The sequence below is a fragment of the Stegastes partitus genome, unplaced genomic scaffold (assembly GCF_000690725.1).
Source record: "Stegastes partitus isolate 25-593 unplaced genomic scaffold, Stegastes_partitus-1.0.2 Scaffold1282, whole genome shotgun sequence".
Lineage (NCBI taxonomy): Eukaryota > Metazoa > Chordata > Actinopteri > Pomacentridae > Stegastes > Stegastes partitus.
The window spans coordinates 80,939-100,910 of NW_007579013.1; the positions used below are offsets into that span (position 1 = coordinate 80,939).

General features: G+C 40.3%; 2 protein-coding genes across 3 annotated transcripts in view; both read right to left on the reverse strand.

Moving 5' to 3' along the window:
* The window catches only part of pex7 (peroxisomal biogenesis factor 7), a 75,098-nt gene extending 60,330 nt beyond the window's left edge, over positions 1–14,768 (reverse strand). The window contains exons 1-6 of the mRNA XM_008298102.1: positions 14,627–14,768; positions 12,416–12,560; positions 11,067–11,124; positions 10,503–10,653; positions 10,350–10,427; positions 10,153–10,261 (exon numbers count right to left, since the gene is read on the reverse strand). Of these exons, the coding sequence (XP_008296324.1) occupies positions 10,153–10,261; positions 10,350–10,427; positions 10,503–10,653; positions 11,067–11,124; positions 12,416–12,524 (505 nt within the window). The 5' untranslated portion in view covers positions 12,525–12,560; positions 14,627–14,768. The remainder of the gene's footprint in view (positions 1–10,152; positions 10,262–10,349; positions 10,428–10,502; positions 10,654–11,066; positions 11,125–12,415; positions 12,561–14,626) is intronic.
* A 521-nt stretch (positions 14,769–15,289) lies between these two features.
* On the reverse strand, positions 15,290–19,525 carry LOC103369399 (uncharacterized). 2 transcript variants are annotated; one of them, XM_008298104.1, is made up of 4 exons: positions 19,327–19,525; positions 17,154–17,429; positions 16,175–16,296; positions 15,290–16,036 (listed from the first exon to the last, which is right to left on the reverse strand). In XM_008298104.1, exons 1-4 carry the CDS (start codon positions 19,454–19,456, stop codon positions 15,611–15,613), a joined length of 954 nt encoding a protein of 317 aa, XP_008296326.1. In that variant the 5' UTR covers positions 19,457–19,525; the 3' UTR covers positions 15,290–15,610. The 2 variants fall into 2 exon arrangements, with proteins under 2 accessions (XP_008296326.1, XP_008296325.1); XM_008298103.1 differs by having other exon boundaries at positions 15,290–16,296.
* Between the last annotated feature and the right edge of the window lie 447 nt (positions 19,526–19,972).

The following is a 19,972-nucleotide window of genomic DNA, read 5'->3' on the forward strand; positions in this document are numbered from 1 at the left end:
GGATGGATGGATGGATGGATGGATGGATGGATGAGTCATGGATGGATGGATGGATGAGTCATGGATGGATGGATGGATGGATGGATGGATGGATGGATGGATGGATGGATGGATGGATGGACAAAGTGGGCACATTGTTCAATGCAATATATAGCCTTCGGGATAATTCAAAATGTCTTCTAAGATGTACAACATTTTTTTCAAGTGCACACAGTTGCTACCAATACTGGAAAAATGGTAACCATACATAATAAAGGTACTTTACTGCTTTAAATTGTTTCTATACTCTCCTCTCTGGTTTTTAATTAGAGTTGTTTCAGTTGGGCCAAGTTCAGCAGAAAAGTCCCTGAATTTTAGAATTTTTGTCACATCAGCGTTGGTCACAGATGAGTCACAAACAGCTTCTCGGTTGAAGTTTTGCTGCCTCTGGTTAGTACGCTCAGTTTTGGCATATTTTTAAATGAAACATGTCAAGTAACAAATGAAAGTTACACGGCTGCAATAAAGTAAGACAGGTAAAAAGTAAATAAATAGTTAATACACCAATAATTTGTTTAGATATCTATAACAGTACTGACCAACTGACAGATTGTTCTATCTGATTCTTCAGAATTAGTCATCACAATTCCCTAAAGTCCAAACTGATACCTTCAGGCTGCTTCTTTTGTCCGACCAACAGTATAAAACCAAAATTTATAACGTTTACTGTCGCATAAAACTGAACAGAACATTCAATCATTTCAACTGATGTAAGAAGAACTAGAGACTTTTTGACAGTTTAAAAAATGACCACAAGAATTAATCTGTTATTCAAATCCACAAATAGTTTCAGCTCTTGTCTGAACCACTTCATCTGGAGGTGAAGCTGAATGTGAGGGAGCATGAAACTATGATATTAATCCCCGAAGGTTGCTGTATTGTTTTGGTCAAGAGGTTAGGTGAGAGTGAGGTGTTGCAGGTCAACTCCATTGAGCAACCTTTACTTCTAGCTGTGTTCGCCCAGAAGCTACGAACTCAGGTGTTTGTGAGTCGTGTCTGGAAGCAGAGAGAGAGCGGAGCTGCAGTTCATGTTATGCCAAAGTTTCCCTGAGGCCACAGCACAACACACACACACACACACACACACCACCGACACTCAGCGAGGTGAACAACAACAGAAGTGGTGTGTGTGTGTGTGTGTGTGTGTGTGTGTGGTAAACCTTTGTCTCTGATGTACGCCTGCTATCAATTATTTAACCAGACACTACCTGCTACCGTGGAACAAACACAGACAAACACGTATAATTAACAGAGGTGTGTGTGTTTCGGTGTCCTGCAAACATCACTTGGATGGTGAGCGCTTCAGTCTCTGGCAAATCCTACACACACACACACACACACACAGACACCTACACACACACACACAGGACTGTGACTGTGAGGACAGATAGACAACATTCAGGTTCAGCTACACACTCATTCGAAATCATTGATGCAGATGCAGGTTTACGGCTTCAAACAAAAGTCTAACTACTTTCGAAACACTTGAACACCTCCATCCTTCCAACTTCAGCTGCTTCTACTGTCCAACTGACTTTAACTCAGCACTTGAGCGTCACTTCAACTCCTTTCAGTGCTTGCATCAGCCGACACTTGCTTTCAGGCTGCCTTCCTGTCCGTGACTAACGTCTGCTGAGAGGAAGCCAACATTAAAAACTATTCTGGCTTGCTTCAGCCTGATGTGTTTCCAAATAATGTGTCCATTGTGTGTCTCTATGGGTCACGCTAACTGTGCACCCTTCATCTCCGTTCAGGGAAACAAGTGGGCAAGCATTTCCCTGAATCAAACTTTTAAAATCATTCTGCTTCAGGGAGTTTGAGGATTTTGTAACCAACATTTAACGATTTTGTGAGATAATATGTGAAAAAAGAAGATATTCACTTGGTACATGCTTAAGAGTTTAATTGTGGACACAGCTCTTCAAAAAGCAAGCAGGAAAGGCAAACCTTTTTCACCCAACAGTGTTTCAAAACGCAGACAGCTTAATGTAACTGCTTTCTGATCCTTCAGCTCCACTCAGCACTCACACTTAAACGCAGCCATCTCTTACTCTCCAGCTGCTTTTAGTTGGGACTCTTCACCGTGATCACTTCGCATGTTTGGTGACGGAGACACTGAAAATGTGTCCCATCTTTTCTTTTACCATTGCCTTAGTTTTTACTCCAGATCATGAGAAGAAATGTTTTAATTTTCAAGTATCTACGTAATATCTGCAACATGACGTTGTTTGTTTTGGCTTCAGTCTCAACTGAACACTGAAATGTGCTTTTATTAGTGCTTTTGACTCCTTGAGGACTTTACTACATATAAAACTTTCAGTTAAATATTTTATATTTAAAGTGACATTTTATCTCCTTTCAGTGCTTGAACTTCATCCGACTTTTCTCCTTTACTTTGTAGGGGAATCACTCATTTGAGCAAGTGTCCCCACTTTATCACATTACTACACAAACAGTCTACAGATTGCAGCAAAGCTCTGCTCAGTATTTCCCGATTACCCACATCTGACCTGCCATTTCACATCCTGATTGCAGGAGGATTTTGTCGGTGTGAAGGAAAGGGTGACTGAAGCCTTTAGGGGAGAGAAAAGGGGGGAGAGAAAAAAAGAGCAGAAAAGAGGGGCAACAAATACAGAGAAAGCTGGATTCAGCTGAATTGCACTAACTTGAAGCAGGTGGCAGAGACACACAGAGAGATAACCACAGAGGGTAATTTGTTCTGGTGTTGTATCTTCGCTGCTGCAGGTCAGAAAGCAGAGTGCAGCTCCAGACCTTCACCTCGGGCTGCTGCAGGAAACCACCCATCAACTGGGCACCTTAAATAAAGCTTTGACAAAACCAGCTCTCTGCTCATATTCAGCCTGTGTTCACATCCACTCCATGTTTGTTTCTTTAACTGGTAGAGAGGCAACGTTGATTCTACCATTTTATTCGGGCACCAGAACTATTCTGAACCATGAGCTGATTGTGTATCTTCAACTTGAGGCTGTTTGAATCTTGTGCTATTAACTTGTGTTAAATCTGGATGGATCCCCGTTCATCTAAAAGAACCTACCATAATAATAACTTTAGTTAAATGTAATTCTTCTGTGTGAATACCTGTTTTTATCTACACTGATATGACTATATTTGGCAATATTACATTTAGACAAATGAAAATATCTCTTCATACCTCACTGGTTGACAGATGGCACATCTGGAAGGCAGAAAAGCCTGCTTCAAAGTACAAAACAGCATTTGTCTCACATTTATGAGACCTGAAGGTTGTTATCAGGACCAATCAGGACTTAGTTTAAGGTCGTACTACTGACTAAAATAAAGACTAAGAGAATTCAAAGTGACATTGATGCTACTGTTTCCAATCTGACATCTTTTACAAAACCCAAGCTCAAAAGCTCAACATCTGTTGAAAAGATGACTGAAACGGAGAGTTTATGGATGTGAACTCTTGACTCTTGAGTTTCCAGGAAGAACACTCAAGGGTCGAGCCACAGAGTCAAAGATCTTCATGCCCTGCACCCCTCCATCTACAGCACGGTCTTTCCAACCATGAGGATTCTGGTTCAGTGGTCCTAAGCAGACTGAGGCTAATCCTGCATTGTTCTTGTTGTTTTGCAGGTGGCAGAAGCAGAGGTTGATCCGTCCTAGCACAGAAGTCCTTACAGACGTGGTGGAACCAAGACACACTTTCCAGTCAACAGAGGGCATGCACGTCTAACACATCAGGCCTCTGGGTTTGACTCTTGAAGGGCACTAACGCAGCACCAGAGGCCTCATAAATCAAGGAGCATTACACCTTCATCTCTGTGCAGCATAAAATACCTTTTCTCTTCCAAAGTTGGCTAGCTTCATAATTGCTTTTGCTGCTTTGAATGTTGGCATCCACTGTATCATGGCGGAGATAATGATGTCTATGAAGGTGAAATACTTGACTAGTTAACAGAGCATGACCGCCAGCTCTGGGATGGCTGCTGCAGGAGCTGACAAGCAAGATCTTGGTCTTGGAGTGGCTGATTTGGCCAGCTTTGCAATCCTTGGAGTCCATGAATCTCAAGGACTTTGGCAAAGCTTTTACGAGTAGGGGCTGCAAGGGCAAGGTCATCGGCATAGAGCAGGTCTTTGTGCATCCAGTCACACAAGAGGATGGCCAGCAAATGTCCCACTCTGGCAACAAAGTGGGACACGAGATGATCCATCACACAGTCTGTGACAACGACACAACCTTGTCACACACAAAGGAACAGTGGAAAGCTGTCAAACACGCTGTGGACGCAACATTCACAACCCAGGAAGAGAAGAGTCGGACCGCTGAGGACGGACTTTGGAGGACTGACTCACGAATTGGTAAAAGCAGCTTCACACCAACATTCACAACATTCTCTCCTTCTTAGCAAACAGCAGCGTACATAATATTGAGGCAGCAGCTTCGCATGTTTAGCAGGAACTAACGCTACTTTCACCAGTTTTAAAAAAATGACAGGCCAAATCAGCTGTTGTTCGTTAGCGTAAACTGTGTGAGCAACTCAACAACAAAGTTAAACCTGGCTGTTGTCGAGTTTGTGTGCTCTCAGAATCCTGGTGTCTGTCCTGAAACAAAGATCGTGCCTTGATGGGTTTAATAGTTCAGAACCTTCAGAATTTACTGTGCCAGATTTTAAAGTGCCAACAGTATATTTTACCAACACTGGAACACAAGTATTTTTCTACTGTGTATTTTATATTCACCCCTGTGTACCGAGCGTCTTTGGCACAAATGTGTTTTTCAGGATGAATTACGGTGACTCTGATCTCATTTTAAGGTTTAGTTGAGTGCTGAGTCATTTAAATACATGAAAATAATTAGCACGTATAAAATAAAGCAAGACCGTGTGGGTGTGTTTACAGAATCTGAGCTTTACTGAAACCCAGTGAGTCGACTGTGACAGGGTTGTTTTTTGGGGGGTTTTTTTATGCAGCGGTGTTTGTTTGGACGAGCTTCTGCAGTTTGATGTATTAGATGAACGTGGAGGTAAGCAGCTGTAAGCGCACGACGCGGCCAGTCAGCCCACGGTAATGGTTTTATTATGGAGGTCAGTGCTCAGTAAATCACGGAGCTGCAGAGCTCCAGAGCCACAGTTATCTGATCTGGACTCAGTTTGCAAACAGATCTAATGAACTCTGTATCACTGATCTGAAACTCCACAAGTCATACTCCAACTCTTGTTTCTGCAGGTAAGTTATTCTTATTTCAAACAAATCTTTCTTTATATGTCATGACACACGAAGCCTGTATTAAAAATCATTACATTTTAGTGACAAAAAAATCTACGACTGATAAAGCTAAAACTTCCAAACATTCTCTGCTTCTGTTTTCTCAAATGTGAGTATTTGCTGCATCCCTCAGAATTAAATTAAATTACTTCTAAACTGAATATCTTATTTCTAATTTTGTATTTTTCTCAGTTTCAGACTGTTGGTTGGACATCTATGAGGCGGCCACATTAACATAATTCACTACTTCAGTCTCCAAGTTCCCTACTAATCAGATGTGACTCCCGGTGACTTTTTAATTTTCCCCAGAAAGAAATTTGAAATGAAAAGTTGAAGGGCTGCCGTTGTGACACAGTGGATTAGATCCAGCACGCGTCGCAGTGACTTGATGTTCTTGCCGAACAGAATTACCAGAACGCATTCCAAACATGGCGGGAGCACTGGGAGCAGTGTGTCGCTGCACAAGGAGATTACTAAGGACACAGTGGTCACATTTTAATCAGGCAAAAAGAAAAAAACCTTGTGAAATTAGACCATTTGAAGATTAATGAGAAAAAAATCTTTTGTGTTTCAACCTGTGCGTGACACTGAAGTTAAACTGAGGAACACACACACCTTTAATTTCTGCATTTTCTCAGTGTTTTCAGCAACCAGAGCACGGCCAAAACTCATACCTGTAACTTTGCTGAGTTTTACGCAGTGTTTTGATCTGCACTCAGGTTTTCATACTTATTTTTATTTACAGTTTTGGTTTAACTTCTCCTTTTCCTACAACCAGGAGTCTTGAGTTTAAGTTCACAGAAGATGATAAAGAACTGTGACATGATTTCTGAACTGTATTTCTAGTATTGAGGAGTACACTAGAGCTTATGGAGAAAAAACCTAAGAAGCATTCAAATAAAGTTTCTGACGTTCCAGACTTGAGATGCGAGTTCAAGGCAATTTTCTTAACCAATAGTCAACAATGTTATCAATCAATAATTACTAATATGAATGAAGCAAAGCAGACATTTCTCCAGGTACTGTTGATTTTAAAATTACACACATGACGTAGTTATATCAGCCAATCAGTGTCGGAAACGCAGTCCTTCTAGACTAAGGCTTGACATGTAAATGTGAGCGCTAGCTACAAATCTTTAACCACAACAGAACCTCGTAGTTCTAATGACGGCCTCCTCGGGTTGCTACAGAACCAACATATATAACAATATATTTTTAATCTGATAATCATTAACATCCCCACTCCAACAAAAAAGACACTCGGCTATCAGAGGAAATAAAGAAATCAATAGTGAGATATACGACATAAGTGGAGTTGTAACCTATTTTTGAAATCTGAACACACTGACGTGATGTTTGAATGTTTTCAGGTCGATTCATTGTGGTCATCATTATTAACAAATGCTCGTAAATAGACTTAGAAAAGACAGACAGAAGATATAGCTGCAGTTGTCTCCAGTTGTCTCTAAATGCATCGCTACAGCACAAACAGGAACCACTAACAGCTCATCTGGCAGTTTTAATGGCTAGAAAATAAAACGTAAATAACACAAACACACTATTCAGCAGTCAGATGCAGTAAGGGTTCATCTCACTTAAGTATTTTTCATATATCAAATTTTCTATTTTCGTTTGAATATGAAGAGCTTGAAGCTTAAAGGTCACATTGTTGAACCAAAAATACGGTGTGTGAGCAACAGGAGCTTAACGTCTTCCCGTTCTAAAATCTCATCAGAGATTTCCGCTAACTCTCACAAACCAATTAAGCCAAACTCATTAGCCAACTTGTTTGAGTTCGCTTCACAAACTGATCCTGAACCTGAAAGCAGCTGCTGCAGATTTGATTCCAGCTGCTCCACAATCTGATCAGCGGCTCTGACGAAACGCGCATCCATCACCAGCGCGGCTCCACCCCTCTGATAAAGTGAAAATACGCTCCCGCACAAACGGATAAGATAATCCGAGCTCTCCCTCTGGGCGCAAACTCACTGACTTAATAGTCTTGTGAATGAGGCTGATTTCTAAAACTCTTCCTTGATAGAGCGAGAGCAGAGCGGGCCCACTGCCGAGAACACTTGCACTTCTCCAATATGATCTTTATTACCAAGGTGCTGCTGTATCGCCTTTAGTCAAATCGTCTCCGATAGTTGAGTATTTGGAGAAACGTCACCATGAGGAGCGCCTGATTTATCTCTGGTTAGGACTCCAGGAGGCCGCTGCACAACGTATTTACTCATAACTAAACACAATGCGCTTCACCAACCCAGTGTTAACCTGGAGTTTATTTCTACCAAAACAGTTAATATTAATAGTACTGATTACAGTATATCTGTAAAACAACTGATGGCATCACTGTTTTCACAAACATCTTGGACTCGATCAGAAATGCGTTTTTGTATTCTGGATCTCATAATCTTATCATCGCTGCAGCACTTTACCGGCTTCTGATTGGCTCATTTCAGGGTTTGTTACATGGCAAAGAAAACAACTAGCGTCTTCTCATTACAGTTTCTCTGAAAAGGCCTTCTGTTTAGCAGTGGCGGCTGTGGCTCAGATGGTAGAGCGAGTCGGAAGTCAGCGGTTCAATTCCGCCCTGTAGCCTGTGTCATGGTCGTGTCCTTCGGCAAGACACTTCAGCCATCTGGTGTGAATGCGTATGAATGGATTGTTTGAGGTGGTGGTCGGAGGGCAGAATGGCAGCCACGCCTCTGTTAGTCTGCCCCAGGGCAGCTGTGGCTACAATCGTAACTACCACCACCAGAATGAATGTGTGTGAATGAATAACTGAAAGTGCAAAGAATCTCTGAGCGTCTAGAAAAACGCTTTATAAATCTGATCAATTATTATCAATAAGTTGTCTACACTTAAATATGCTGTCGTTTTGTTTGACTTTTTCCTACATTAATTAGATAATCATGGATCAATTCATCCACTGATGCTGAGGAAGCTGCACCGACGTCTCCCTTCATCAGTTTTTTCATACATTTGGTAAATTAGGGTTTAACTGGCAAACTGGGGGAAAATGACTGAAATGAAAACTAGGTTTAAATTTAAATAACAACATGAAACTAAATAAATAAGTTTTATTAACTTAAAAATACTGAGTTTAATAGTTGTGTGCTGAACTCATTCCATCCAATCAATTGACAGTTTGACTAGAACAGATTTCAACAGATTAATTTCTTAATTAAATGTTTTGAACTAAAGTCAACTCGTCCAGTTTAACAATGAATAGAATTTATTTTTACGATGTAATAAAACATGTAATATAATCAACACATCTCACCTGATTGATTTGTTGTTTTGTGTCACTTTAGAATAATTTAAATCGTAATTTACAAAAATCAAACAATTCCTTAAATTTGAAACTTTCCAGTAGTAACATCAGACTAAATGACCAAATATCATCTGTTAGCAGGAATACTACTGAATGCACACATTTCTTCAAGTCATGCATGTTGTGAATGTACACGGTGTTGTGTTTGGTATTCTGCTTCCACTTTGAAAATGGCAAAGCAAAGAGGCAAGGCTACTTTCAAAATATGCCACATGAATAAATGTATAACTATTGTGATTGTTTATGTTGTCGTCTAGATCTTATATGCTAAGCCTGGTTTCCTTACATAAAACACAGCAGATGAGAAGGTGAAATGTATTCAGTTTGAAAAAGAAAATAGTTTTTTAAGCATAAGAGAATTTATAATAATTAAAATAATCATATTGAATTTCCCTTCTGGGATAAATAAAGTATTTTTCATTTCATTTCATTTCAATTCATAAGAGAGGTTAGGATTCAGGTTAGGATTAAATGATAGCTTCACTACTTGTCACAACAGTCCGGTGTCCATTGAAACAGGTTTGATTTGTTGTCATTGTTCCTCTTCTTGGGGAACAAAACTCCTCAGTCCATATCTAGTAGATATCTTCTAGATTTATGTGTAAGAGGAGTTTCCCTGTAGTCAGAGATTCAATTAAACGTTCACACACAATGAGGGCTGTAGATTTGGTCCCTTATCACCGACACTGAAAACACATTAGGATCATTTAATGGCTGCTATAAACTGCAGGAATAATTACAGGAAGCTAAACCTGCCTCACTGCACACATGGGCGCCTACAACTCGTGGTAAAACATCTATGCTTTAAAGAAAGCTTCATATTTTATCTGCCACCTTGGAAAACCAAATCAAACACTTGTTTCTTTTGTATGCGTACCTGTAAGTCCAGAGATAGAAACTGAGCACCTGAGATGTGAAACGAATGAAAACCTGCAACTGGCGCACGACGCAATAACACTGCAACACCGCCACCTTGTGACGAGAGTACGTCACCCTGATCCAACAGAAATCTACACAAATTATTATTAAATAAACGATGGAAATACTTTTTCTGTCTTCCGTGTGTCTAACAGTCTGTCAGAATGTGAAAGAGTTCTTAGAGAAATAAGACGCTGACACAGAGTTACACTCCTGTGACGTTTGAGAGGGAAATTAGTGATGTGTTCCTATGCAAGGTGAAAGACAAACGTAAAGCAATCCTCCCATGACCAGACAAAGACAAACTGCCCAGAACAGAGAGAACTTGCCCCTCCAAAGGTAGAAGAATATAAATGCTGACGGTCCTTTTACATCCTCTCCCATGATCCTGTGTTGTGTGAGATTCTGAGAACTCCTGAATAAAGAGGCGCTAACTTCAAGATCCTCATTTTGAGAGTGTCGATTCTTCTTCACCCACAATAAACATTAAAAACTCAAATTTTGAGAATTTTGATCGCGCTCATCAGGTTACAAGTGAAGTTAGTGTGAACATATACAACCTGAAATTAAATGGCATTGGTCACTGCATGGTGCTCATGTGTGCTCACCTGAAGCAGACGCAAAGCATCCTGGGATGTGGGGAGACCAAATGGTGCTGTAGACGACCCCTTCATGACCTCTGAGTGTGGTCAGTGATCGGCTGAGAGTTGGGTCCCACTGGAGGGGAAAAAAACAACACAAAAACAGGACGCTGTGAGGAGAAAGACAACGAAAGTGATACAAGAAAAGACAAAGCAAATCTCACCACTTTGGCAGTGTGATCCCACGATCCAGAGACGATGAGGTTCTCTCCTCTGGTCTGGCTCCAGTCCACAGCGTACACCTTCACACAGGTTACAGTAAACACACTGTCCACAGCAAGGCAGTTAATTAATGTGTGTGTTTGTGTCTGTCTCACCTCCTGTGTGTGTTCTTTGACCACCCTCAGCGGAGCGCTCTGATTGGCTGTGTCCCACAGCTGCAGGCTGCCGTCTCCTCCTCCGGCCACCAAGACGTGTTCATTAGCTTCACTCCACGCCACGTCGAACAGACCGTCACCCCACTCCCAGCTGACACAAACACACACCCGTGTTACTGCGTTCACTCACAAATACAGGAACTACAACTAAAAATCACCATAAAGGACACCATAGCTGCACCAGTGCTAAATCTGGCCCCAAAGCCAAGACTTTTTTTTTTTGTCTTTCTTTTGATTTTATGAGTTTCTTGTATTTTACGTTGACTAGCTACAATACAATCTGTTTTGTTTGTTAAATGTTCTTCACTGATTTATTAAAATTCTCTTATGAGTCTCTGACATAAGTTGAAAATTTGCAATTAAAATTTATGCCTAAAAGCTTCTTTTCCACCCAAAAGAAAAAAGGGAAAGAATAAAATAATAAAATGACATTTTGAAATACACACAATGTAAAAGCCTGGATGTCAGAGAGAGACACTGAGACAAAGAACTGAAGAACTTTACCTTCTCACTAAAGCGACCCCGGCCTCTGTCTCATCCACGACCAACAGCGTGCCGCAACCTACAAAACCCACACAGAGCGCTTAGTCAAATAGAGTTTTATTTTATTCTTCAAATATATTTATCAGATGCAGATGACAAAAGTGTTTTTGTGCTAAAAGCTGCTTCAGTGTCCCTCTCATACTGTCTGATAAGATGCTCACAGACAACGATGATTATACGAAGACAAACCAGGGTACACGTTGGTCCCCGACTTTATAAGTGACACGACTTCATAAAAATGACGCCACTTATCAGAGTCCAAAAACAACTATAGAAACCAAAAGAATCATCATATTTTAACTCTTCCACAGCCTTTGAGCTACTTACATGTGTCATGAAGTTCTGTAAACCAAATCTACGCCTAAAATTCAGATGTTTCATTGAAATGATTTGATTCAATATGTCTTACTTAAAAAGTTGCCAAAACACACCTTTTCAATTCTGCGCTTCACAGCACAACTGAGACGCCGTGACTGACTCAGTAGTGACCGACAGTAACGTAACAAAAAAATAAATCAAGGACTTTGTAGCTGAACTGCAGACTGTGTTTACACACAGCAGATAAGAGACAAAAACAGGAAAACCTGAGTGATTTGAGCAATAAAATAAATGCAGAATGGTTCATAAATGGCTTCCAGAGCAAGTTGTCAGCAAGCTGTGGGAAGATACATTCAGCACAGTGAAATATTTTTCTAGAGTTGATGTGCAACGTAGTGTCAAAATGGCAGAGATTGTAAAGGCTGTAAAACATTCAGTACAATATCTACTGCTGGTGACACGTCTGGGCACTTCTGCATGTTGAGTCCAGTTTTTCTTTGTAATATTTGTAAAACAAATCACTAAAAACAGAACTTTCTTTTTTTGTTTCCATATATGGTATTGCAACGCTGTCATAGTGCACAGAAGACCTCTTTATGTTCTTCGTACTTCTAGTCATGGTTGTGTTGTTCCCATAGATGTCCAGGACTTTATATTGCAGGGAAAAATGAGTCCACAGTGAGTATAGAAGTGACAGGAGCAAAGAAAACACCTAGAATATATCTGGGGCTCAAAGAGTTGACCACTTTAATCAACTATTCAACAAAATGACTGCCTCACGCATTCTTTATTCAGCATGTTTTTTTGTTTCAGAAAAGTTCTACATGAATAAAGTCCAGTAGAGTTCAGAGTAATAAAACTGCCCTGTGGGGAGTCAAGAGGGGCCTTTCACATAAATCCAACCATGTCTGTGTGGAAGCATCATCACAATACTGGCTGTAGAGAATCTTCTGCGCTTTACATCAGACCTGTGATCACTGCCTTGTACTGACCAGCTATTCCATAGTACTGGGAGGCAGCGCAGGCCACTCTGTTGGGGATGAACGGAGACACTTCCACAGCGTAGCCGTGACGGGCCGGACTGCGAAACACCTTCACCATCGTCAGCAGCTAACTGCAGCCCTGCTGGGCCACCAGCTAAAGAGAACAAATGACTGTGTTAGAAAGCAGGGTGAAAAAATCTTTTCTTCCACTGAAATTGAGTGTCGGGATAATTTATTTCTTCAAGGCATTAAAGTAATAAAGTCACAGGGAACCATATCACACAGATAAATCACTAGCTCCACTTTATATTTCTGCTCGGTGTGGGCTGAGAACGACACCAGAGAGCTGCTAGAAAACCTTAAAATTAAACGTTGGATGATATTAAATCAAAACAATACAGCTGCTTTTTGTTTGATGTAGAGCCTCATTTGCTGCTTTCAAAGACTTAGTCCTTCCACTTCCTGCCAATTTATTAAGGATTAGACATCTTGTCACAATCTTGTTGAATAAAAGCAGTGAAATAATCTCGTCTTTGTGTTTTCACAAATCTTTTCTGGATGATTTGACAGGTTTAGGCGTTGAAGTTTTTGATCTGGATTTGATCTGATGCAGTTCACATTTGAAAAAAAAAAATAGTAAAATTACCCCTTTTTGGTTTTACAAACGAATCTGAATCTGTTTCTAACTGGGCCTGGACCTGATCCGATATGGTTTGCAGGTGGAAAAAGACAACGTAAAGGTTTCACAAATCTGACTTTGATGTAGTTCTGGTGACGGGGTGTGGATGTTTTTGATCTTTTTGTGTGCCTTAGCAAATAGAGGAAAGGTTTCACAAATCTGAAAATGTCTTTTAAAGAGACTTTGTTGTTTCTCAGTTAATGTGGTGCAGATTCAGCAGGAATAAAGCAGTGGAAACATCATCCTTACCGTATTTTTAAGGAGTCATTACAGTTAGTTTCCCTGTGAATTAGCTTCAAGTTTCGCAAGTGCAGTGATTTCTGGTCTAGACTCAAGTTAATGCCATCTGTGTGTGACAAAAGCAGTGAAATCATCCTTTTATGTTATTTTAAAGTACAAGGTCTAAAAATCTAAAACTATGTTTTAAGGGATCTTCTGCATTTCTGGGTCGATGTAGCCCTGAACCAACAACTGTGAGTGTACTGCTTTTTGATCTGAACTGCATCGGACACAGTCTGCAGTGTGACTAACAGATTTGGATTTTTAAAAGTTAAGCTTGAGTGTAATATTCACTGTGTAGTAAGAAGCAAACACATTCAGATGTCATGACGGACTCACACTGTCCCTACATGATGATTATCACTGACTTGTGACATTTTTATTTTCAACTGTGAGATACTGTATTTCATTCTTAATCTTTATGTAAATCTTATTTTAACTGTTTTGTTCGTTACCTGTTAAAATGTGCTGTTTTCTCTCTTGAACAGGACTCTCTTCTAAAAGAGATGCCTAATCTCAAGGAGTCTGTTTTCCGGTTAAATCAAGTTTGTTTGTTTTTTTAAATAATTCAAAATGATTGAAAACAAGTGAATGGATGGCCCATCACCACATGAAACACCATTAAGTCTGTATGAACAACCATGAACATGACAGCTTAACCCCCGATCATCACACATGCTGATTAATGTACATCCTAAAGCGCAGCCTTTGTGATTTGTCAACTGTACTGTTCACCATTTAAAATGAACTGATTGCTTAGACTCAGTCTGCTGAAGATGAAGGTGCATTTTCTTTATTTTTCTGTTTTTACAAATAGAATAAAAGTCCACAAACCTGAAAATGCATTTTAAGGATTCTTTACTCTCTCTCTGTTAATCTAGTCCAGGTCTAGGTGTGGTGGGGTTTTGAGGTGAACCTGATTTGATGAGATCTGGAATTGATCTTTGTGTGTCTTTTCACAATTAAAAAAAAAAAGGTTCATAAAAATAAATGGTGCAAAATACCTGCTAATGTCACTCTGTCCTGTCATTCAAGTTCAATTCACACTACAATATTTCTCTTTCTAGGATTTACAATGTGCTAAATACTGACTTGGTATGAACGTACCATTCACATAAGCTGCTTTATATATGAACGTATAAATCAAACATAACCCCCTGTAGTGACTGAAGTTAATATATAACTCAGAAAATGACCAAATAAGCAAACTAGCAGGTTCAAACACAAACAGCCAGGTGTTGGTATCTCGTCGTTTTACTCACAGATGACAGACGACCAGTTTGAGAGCTCAGCGTCACGTCGAGGCGCTAAAAGATAAAAGAAAACGGCTCATACGTCCATAAAACACGATATTGTTTCTTCTCTCCTCCTCACTCTGTTTGCTGAGCCCACTGACTGCTTCACAACTGGAGCCGCTTCCGTGTTTTGGTCAGCTGACTCCGGAACCCGGATGTGACGTACGTCTTTACAAGATGGCGCTAGATGGCGCTGTTTCTCTGTGATGAAGGCAACACCTGTCCTGCTCAGGTAAGGAAGGACTATGTTTGTGAATACAGCTTTGTTTTTCTTAAATGTGCTTCAAGATTATTCGCATAAATGTATTAGTTTTGTGTTATATTCATAAAAAGAATATAGTAAATGCAAATATGTAGGGAAACTAAACTCATTAATTCCTTATAGGAACTCCAGACTTGCCTTATAGGTCGAAACTAATTAACAGGTTTGGGGGTGGCCAAACTTCTGTACATGATTTTTGTTATAACTTAGAAAATGAACAGTATCAGTGTATCTATTTCTGTGGCGGTGGTTGTATTTACTTCTTGCAAGTTCACAAAAAAGTTGTAAAATTTATCTTTTCTTCAAGGCAAAGAAATATTATGAAGTCAAAATGTTGTGCAGATTTTTAAAATAAAATAAGAAAGCAATTGAAATTGATTTTCAGTTTATTTCGTTTACCCTGCACCAACTGCAACCAAAACGATGCTGCGTACAGGCTGTTTTCAGATTAAAGTTAAGCACTCAGTTTGATTATTACTGATAAATACAAACTCAACTTACTGTAACAAAAGGGTTTTATTTTAAAAAAAAACAGCACATAAAACACAGGAAAGGATAAATTCAGCTACATGTTTATAAAAATGTAAATATATGAGCTTCTCCAAGAATGAAATAAATGTTGTCCAAGTCTTCTTAATATGCGATCCACACAGAATTTATAAAAATGTAAAATATGAAATGTTTCTGGATCACTGAAAACTCGAAGCACCAAACTCAGCCTCATGCAGAAAGTGCTGCATCTTGGTTCTGACCCACGACTGCTTTTCTGCCGTCAGTCTCCTCATGGCAGGAGCCAAGCTCAGCAGAAACAGCGTAACATCGTCTCTCTGATCCACATCGCGGTCCCTCTGGGCCTCCCTGGCCTCCATCCTCCTCAGGAACTCCTCCAGCAGGATGTCGGTGCTCTTCCTCTTGGTCCGGGTCGGCCTGGGAGACACGGGCTGACAATCCTCGTCATCGTCTGTTTGGACTAGCAGCTCCTCCACCTCAGCCTCCTGCTCCTCCGTCTTCAGCTGGTTCAGCCTGGACGTGGTCCAGGACGTCGGGCTGCGATGAGTCAGAGGATCAGGCTGCAGGACTGAGGACTGCGCAGGAGGCATCGGCTGATCCGAGGGCTGCGAGGAAGAGTGCGAAGAAGCTAAAGTTGTGGCGAGGGACGTAACTGACTGCATCATCATCTCAAACAGCTCCTTCATGTTAGCGTGTTGTGGTGTCGGCACGCTGTCGTCTGTAGCAACGGCGCCGGAGTTCACCTCAACCTTTGCCTCTTTGAGTCTGACGGCGTCAAAGTTTGCGGATGAGAGTCGCTTCCTCTGGATGAACTCTGAGGATGACGACGATGACGTTGTTGTTGTGGCGTCTGCTACAGCGAAGCCTAAAACACAGATAAAACCAAGACTTTTAACAATTGAGCCTCGAGACTTAATAACAAGGGATGTCACAAAAACTGTGAAAAGAAAAAAACATTTGTTGACAACTTATTTTTAACAACAAAAATATTTTGAAAACAAGAAGTATGACCAACAGTTTCCTTTTTTTAGTCAAAAAAAAATTAAAACTGAACAACAGCACCTTTTTCTATCTTTGTAAGTAGGAAAGTGCCACATCAATAGACTTCCTGGATGAATCTGTTATTTTTGGCAACAGGAACTACCTCTAAACACCGCTGTGTCTTCACAACTTTGAACTCCATCAACCTAAGAGAGACTGCTACATCTAACTTGCAGAAGTCATCAATGTGGCTGCATTTAGTTAAAACGAACGGCCAAACGTTTAAGTGCAAACTTATGACAATTCAACAGCAGTGGCAGCATATCATCTAAAAACGGGAGGTTAAACTCCTCAACAGTTCTTGTGATGTGATCCTGAGTTTATATTGTTCTGAATATCGTATGAATATGGGGCAGATTCACGCTGGTCTACGCCAAGTCTGTACAAATACCAGCTTTTTATGTTTATGTCTAATTCATTTAGGGCCACATGGCTAGCAGGTAAGCTCAGGTATCGCCCATCCAGCTCATCTACGGATAACGTTTTTGTTTCCCTGTGACCGACCCACTGGTTGAAGAGTAGGTCAGCTCTAAGTCTACTGAGATTTTCTCTGGTTGACTGCAGCCCTGTTTCTCTGCTGCTCACAGCTCTGAATCAGGTCTAAATCTTTTGGACTCATGCCAGACTAAAATAACTACTGATTTTGTTTTTATCAGCCGTTCTGCATCGTTAGTTACACACCGTAAGTTTCGTCATCGTCGCTCCGTGTCTCGGTGGTCGTACTGCAGCCCACCATTTCAGACATCTGAATCTGAGAGGACTGCGGGTCCAGAGCCCACCCGTTGGTGCCTGCAGCCCTGGCATCAATAAATGGGTTTAAAAATGACAAAATGGACGAGTATCTCCACGGCCTGTAGTTGAAGAGCCCAATTCCACTCTCTCGTCTCTCCTTCTCACGCTGCCTTTCCCTCCTGTGTTGGTCTCTCAGCGTCTTCCACTTCCGTCTGCACTCTGACTCTGGTGAAGGACAGAACAGTCTGATGTTATTTATCACATTAACAAAAAGCTAATTCCACATTGAAGTGATTCGACTGTGTTCAGAGTCTTGTGTATCTTGTTCCTTTGTACCTTAGAGCTCCGTTATGAACCCATCAGTGAGCCACGCTGTCATACAGGCTGACATGTTCCTTTGTTCAAAGAACAATCACACTGTAGTTTATTTTTTCTATTTTAAGCAGTAAAACTAAAACTAAGCATTGCATTTATTCAGCTTTTATTTATTTCTATTGGTCATACTGCAAAAAAAATAAAATAAAAAGTAGCACAGATATCCTTTTATGTTTTGAGAACATGAAAAGAGGTGCAACATTCAGAGAATCGTACGACTTCAATCAGTTATGGAGAAAATACAGAGCTACCAAGCACATTGTCAAAAACGTATACATTACTAATGACTTAAACAGAAAACAAACAAGGATTTCTGGTTTTATTTAAAAAAAATAAAAAAACTAAGACCTGTGATGTTGATGATATGTGATTCTCATTTTAAGCAAAAACTGGAAATATTATCTGATTTAAACATCTCAAAGTGGAAGATGTGCTGCCTGGAGCCTGTCACATATCTGTGTAAACTGAATATTTGGTGATTTTTGGACAAAACTAGGCATTTAAAGAAATCACCATCAGCTCTGCAAAGGTTTGACAGGCAACTGATTCACTGAGGCACAAATCAGAAGAGCAGCTGTTACTCAAAATAGTTGCAGCTCTAAACTCTTTGTCTATTTTAACAAAGAATTTCCTTTCAAGGGAACAATAACATTAAACTGAACGGATGATGACAGCTGATTCTTGTATTCTGCATAATGTGAGAAGGATGAGAGGCAAAGTACTTGTCTCCTGAGAGCAGGTTGTCCTCCAATCACAAGGTTTGATCCCCGGCCCCTCCACAGCCGAAGTGTCCTTGGGCAAGACACTGAACCCGAAGTTGCCCCTAATAGCAGGCAGCACCTTGCATGGCAGCTCTGTCACCATTGGTGTATGAATGTGTGTGAATGGGTGAATGAGAAACACATTGTAAAGCGCTTTGGATAAAAGCGCTTTATAAGTGCAGCCCATATAGCTTTTGTTATATCCGTGGGTCAATAAAAAATATAATTACAGAGTGGCCACTTTCAGAGTAAAAGTCTTAAAAATAGTAAATAAATACAACGACTGTCAGTGATGGTTGCTGACAATTTAAATACATAATAGTTAAAAAAAATAAAAATCTACAGTTTGTGACACACTTCAGGATTATTTGCTAAACTTTGAGTAAAAACTTGTGAGTTGTTGTTGTCTATAGGGAGAATAACTTTGTCGACATTTTTATGGAGGCCTGAATTTTTTTCAGTGAACAAGTATGGATTAGATATTTATACATAAAGCATGTATTATCTTTGCTTTTATTTAGATTTTAGTCCAAAAAGCACACTGAGGTAACACAGGGGAAATCACTGATACTGTTGGTCAACACCTGTGGTTCTGATTTGGTAGCTGAAACCAACGCACTAGTTCTTCTTGTTTAGGTGACTTTTACTACAAAATACTACCTTCAGCTGTATTATTAAAACACTAAACCCTCTCATGAAATGAAACCATATGTTTGTGGTGTGTCTTAAAAGATTTACATCTTCAAGAGGAACCAACGGGCACTAAAAGCCACAGACCATCGGAGCATAATAAGAGACGGACACGTATTGTTTTGATCTTTTTCTTTGATGTAAATCAGATCAAAACGCGCTTTTATGGAGCCTTTCTTCGCATCCACAGTAAAGCTGCTCGGTGTGTGTCGGCTGGACAGACACACACGGGCATCACGGCGGGTTAGCGGCGCCGCTGTGGCTGTTGCTGACGGCGGAGAACTTGAAGCACTCACCGGGGACCCCGACGATCTCTGCGACCTGCCGCCACGCGTCGCTCCTCATGGTCAGGTCCCGGTAGGTCAGAGAGTTTGTGTCGTAGAGACTCGGGAAGCCGGACACTGCCATGATCAGTTTATACTCCATTTTTAGTGTAAAATGCCCGAGCCTTCGTGCTGGCGCGGAGCGAGACGAGAAACAACATGAAAAAAAAAAAAAAAAAAAGGAAAAAAATGGTACTTCCGGTTCCGGTACGTCACAGCTTATTTGCATGAAGTTAAACTAAACTTTTACCTATATTTCTTGAACCAACTTTTGGATTTGCTCTTAGCCCATAGTATTTGACACAATGATGTTCGGATAGTTTAGTTTTATTTATTTAAATTGTTTAAACATTGTTTGAACAAAGCCCTTTTCATTGGGATACATGACATTGCAACTTCATAAATTTGTTTAAGCGATGACAGTCTTTCATTCACAACTAAGTCACTTTTACACTGTTCCTAACTTCAGTATTTGTCATTTAAACGAGATCATATAACACATCAAGTTATGTATAATACACTACAATGTACTAATAAACACAAGAGTAAGTCTTAACTAATGGCAAGTTTATTACACTATCTAAAAACTAATAGTGTCGTTTATTTCTGATTTCCTAAA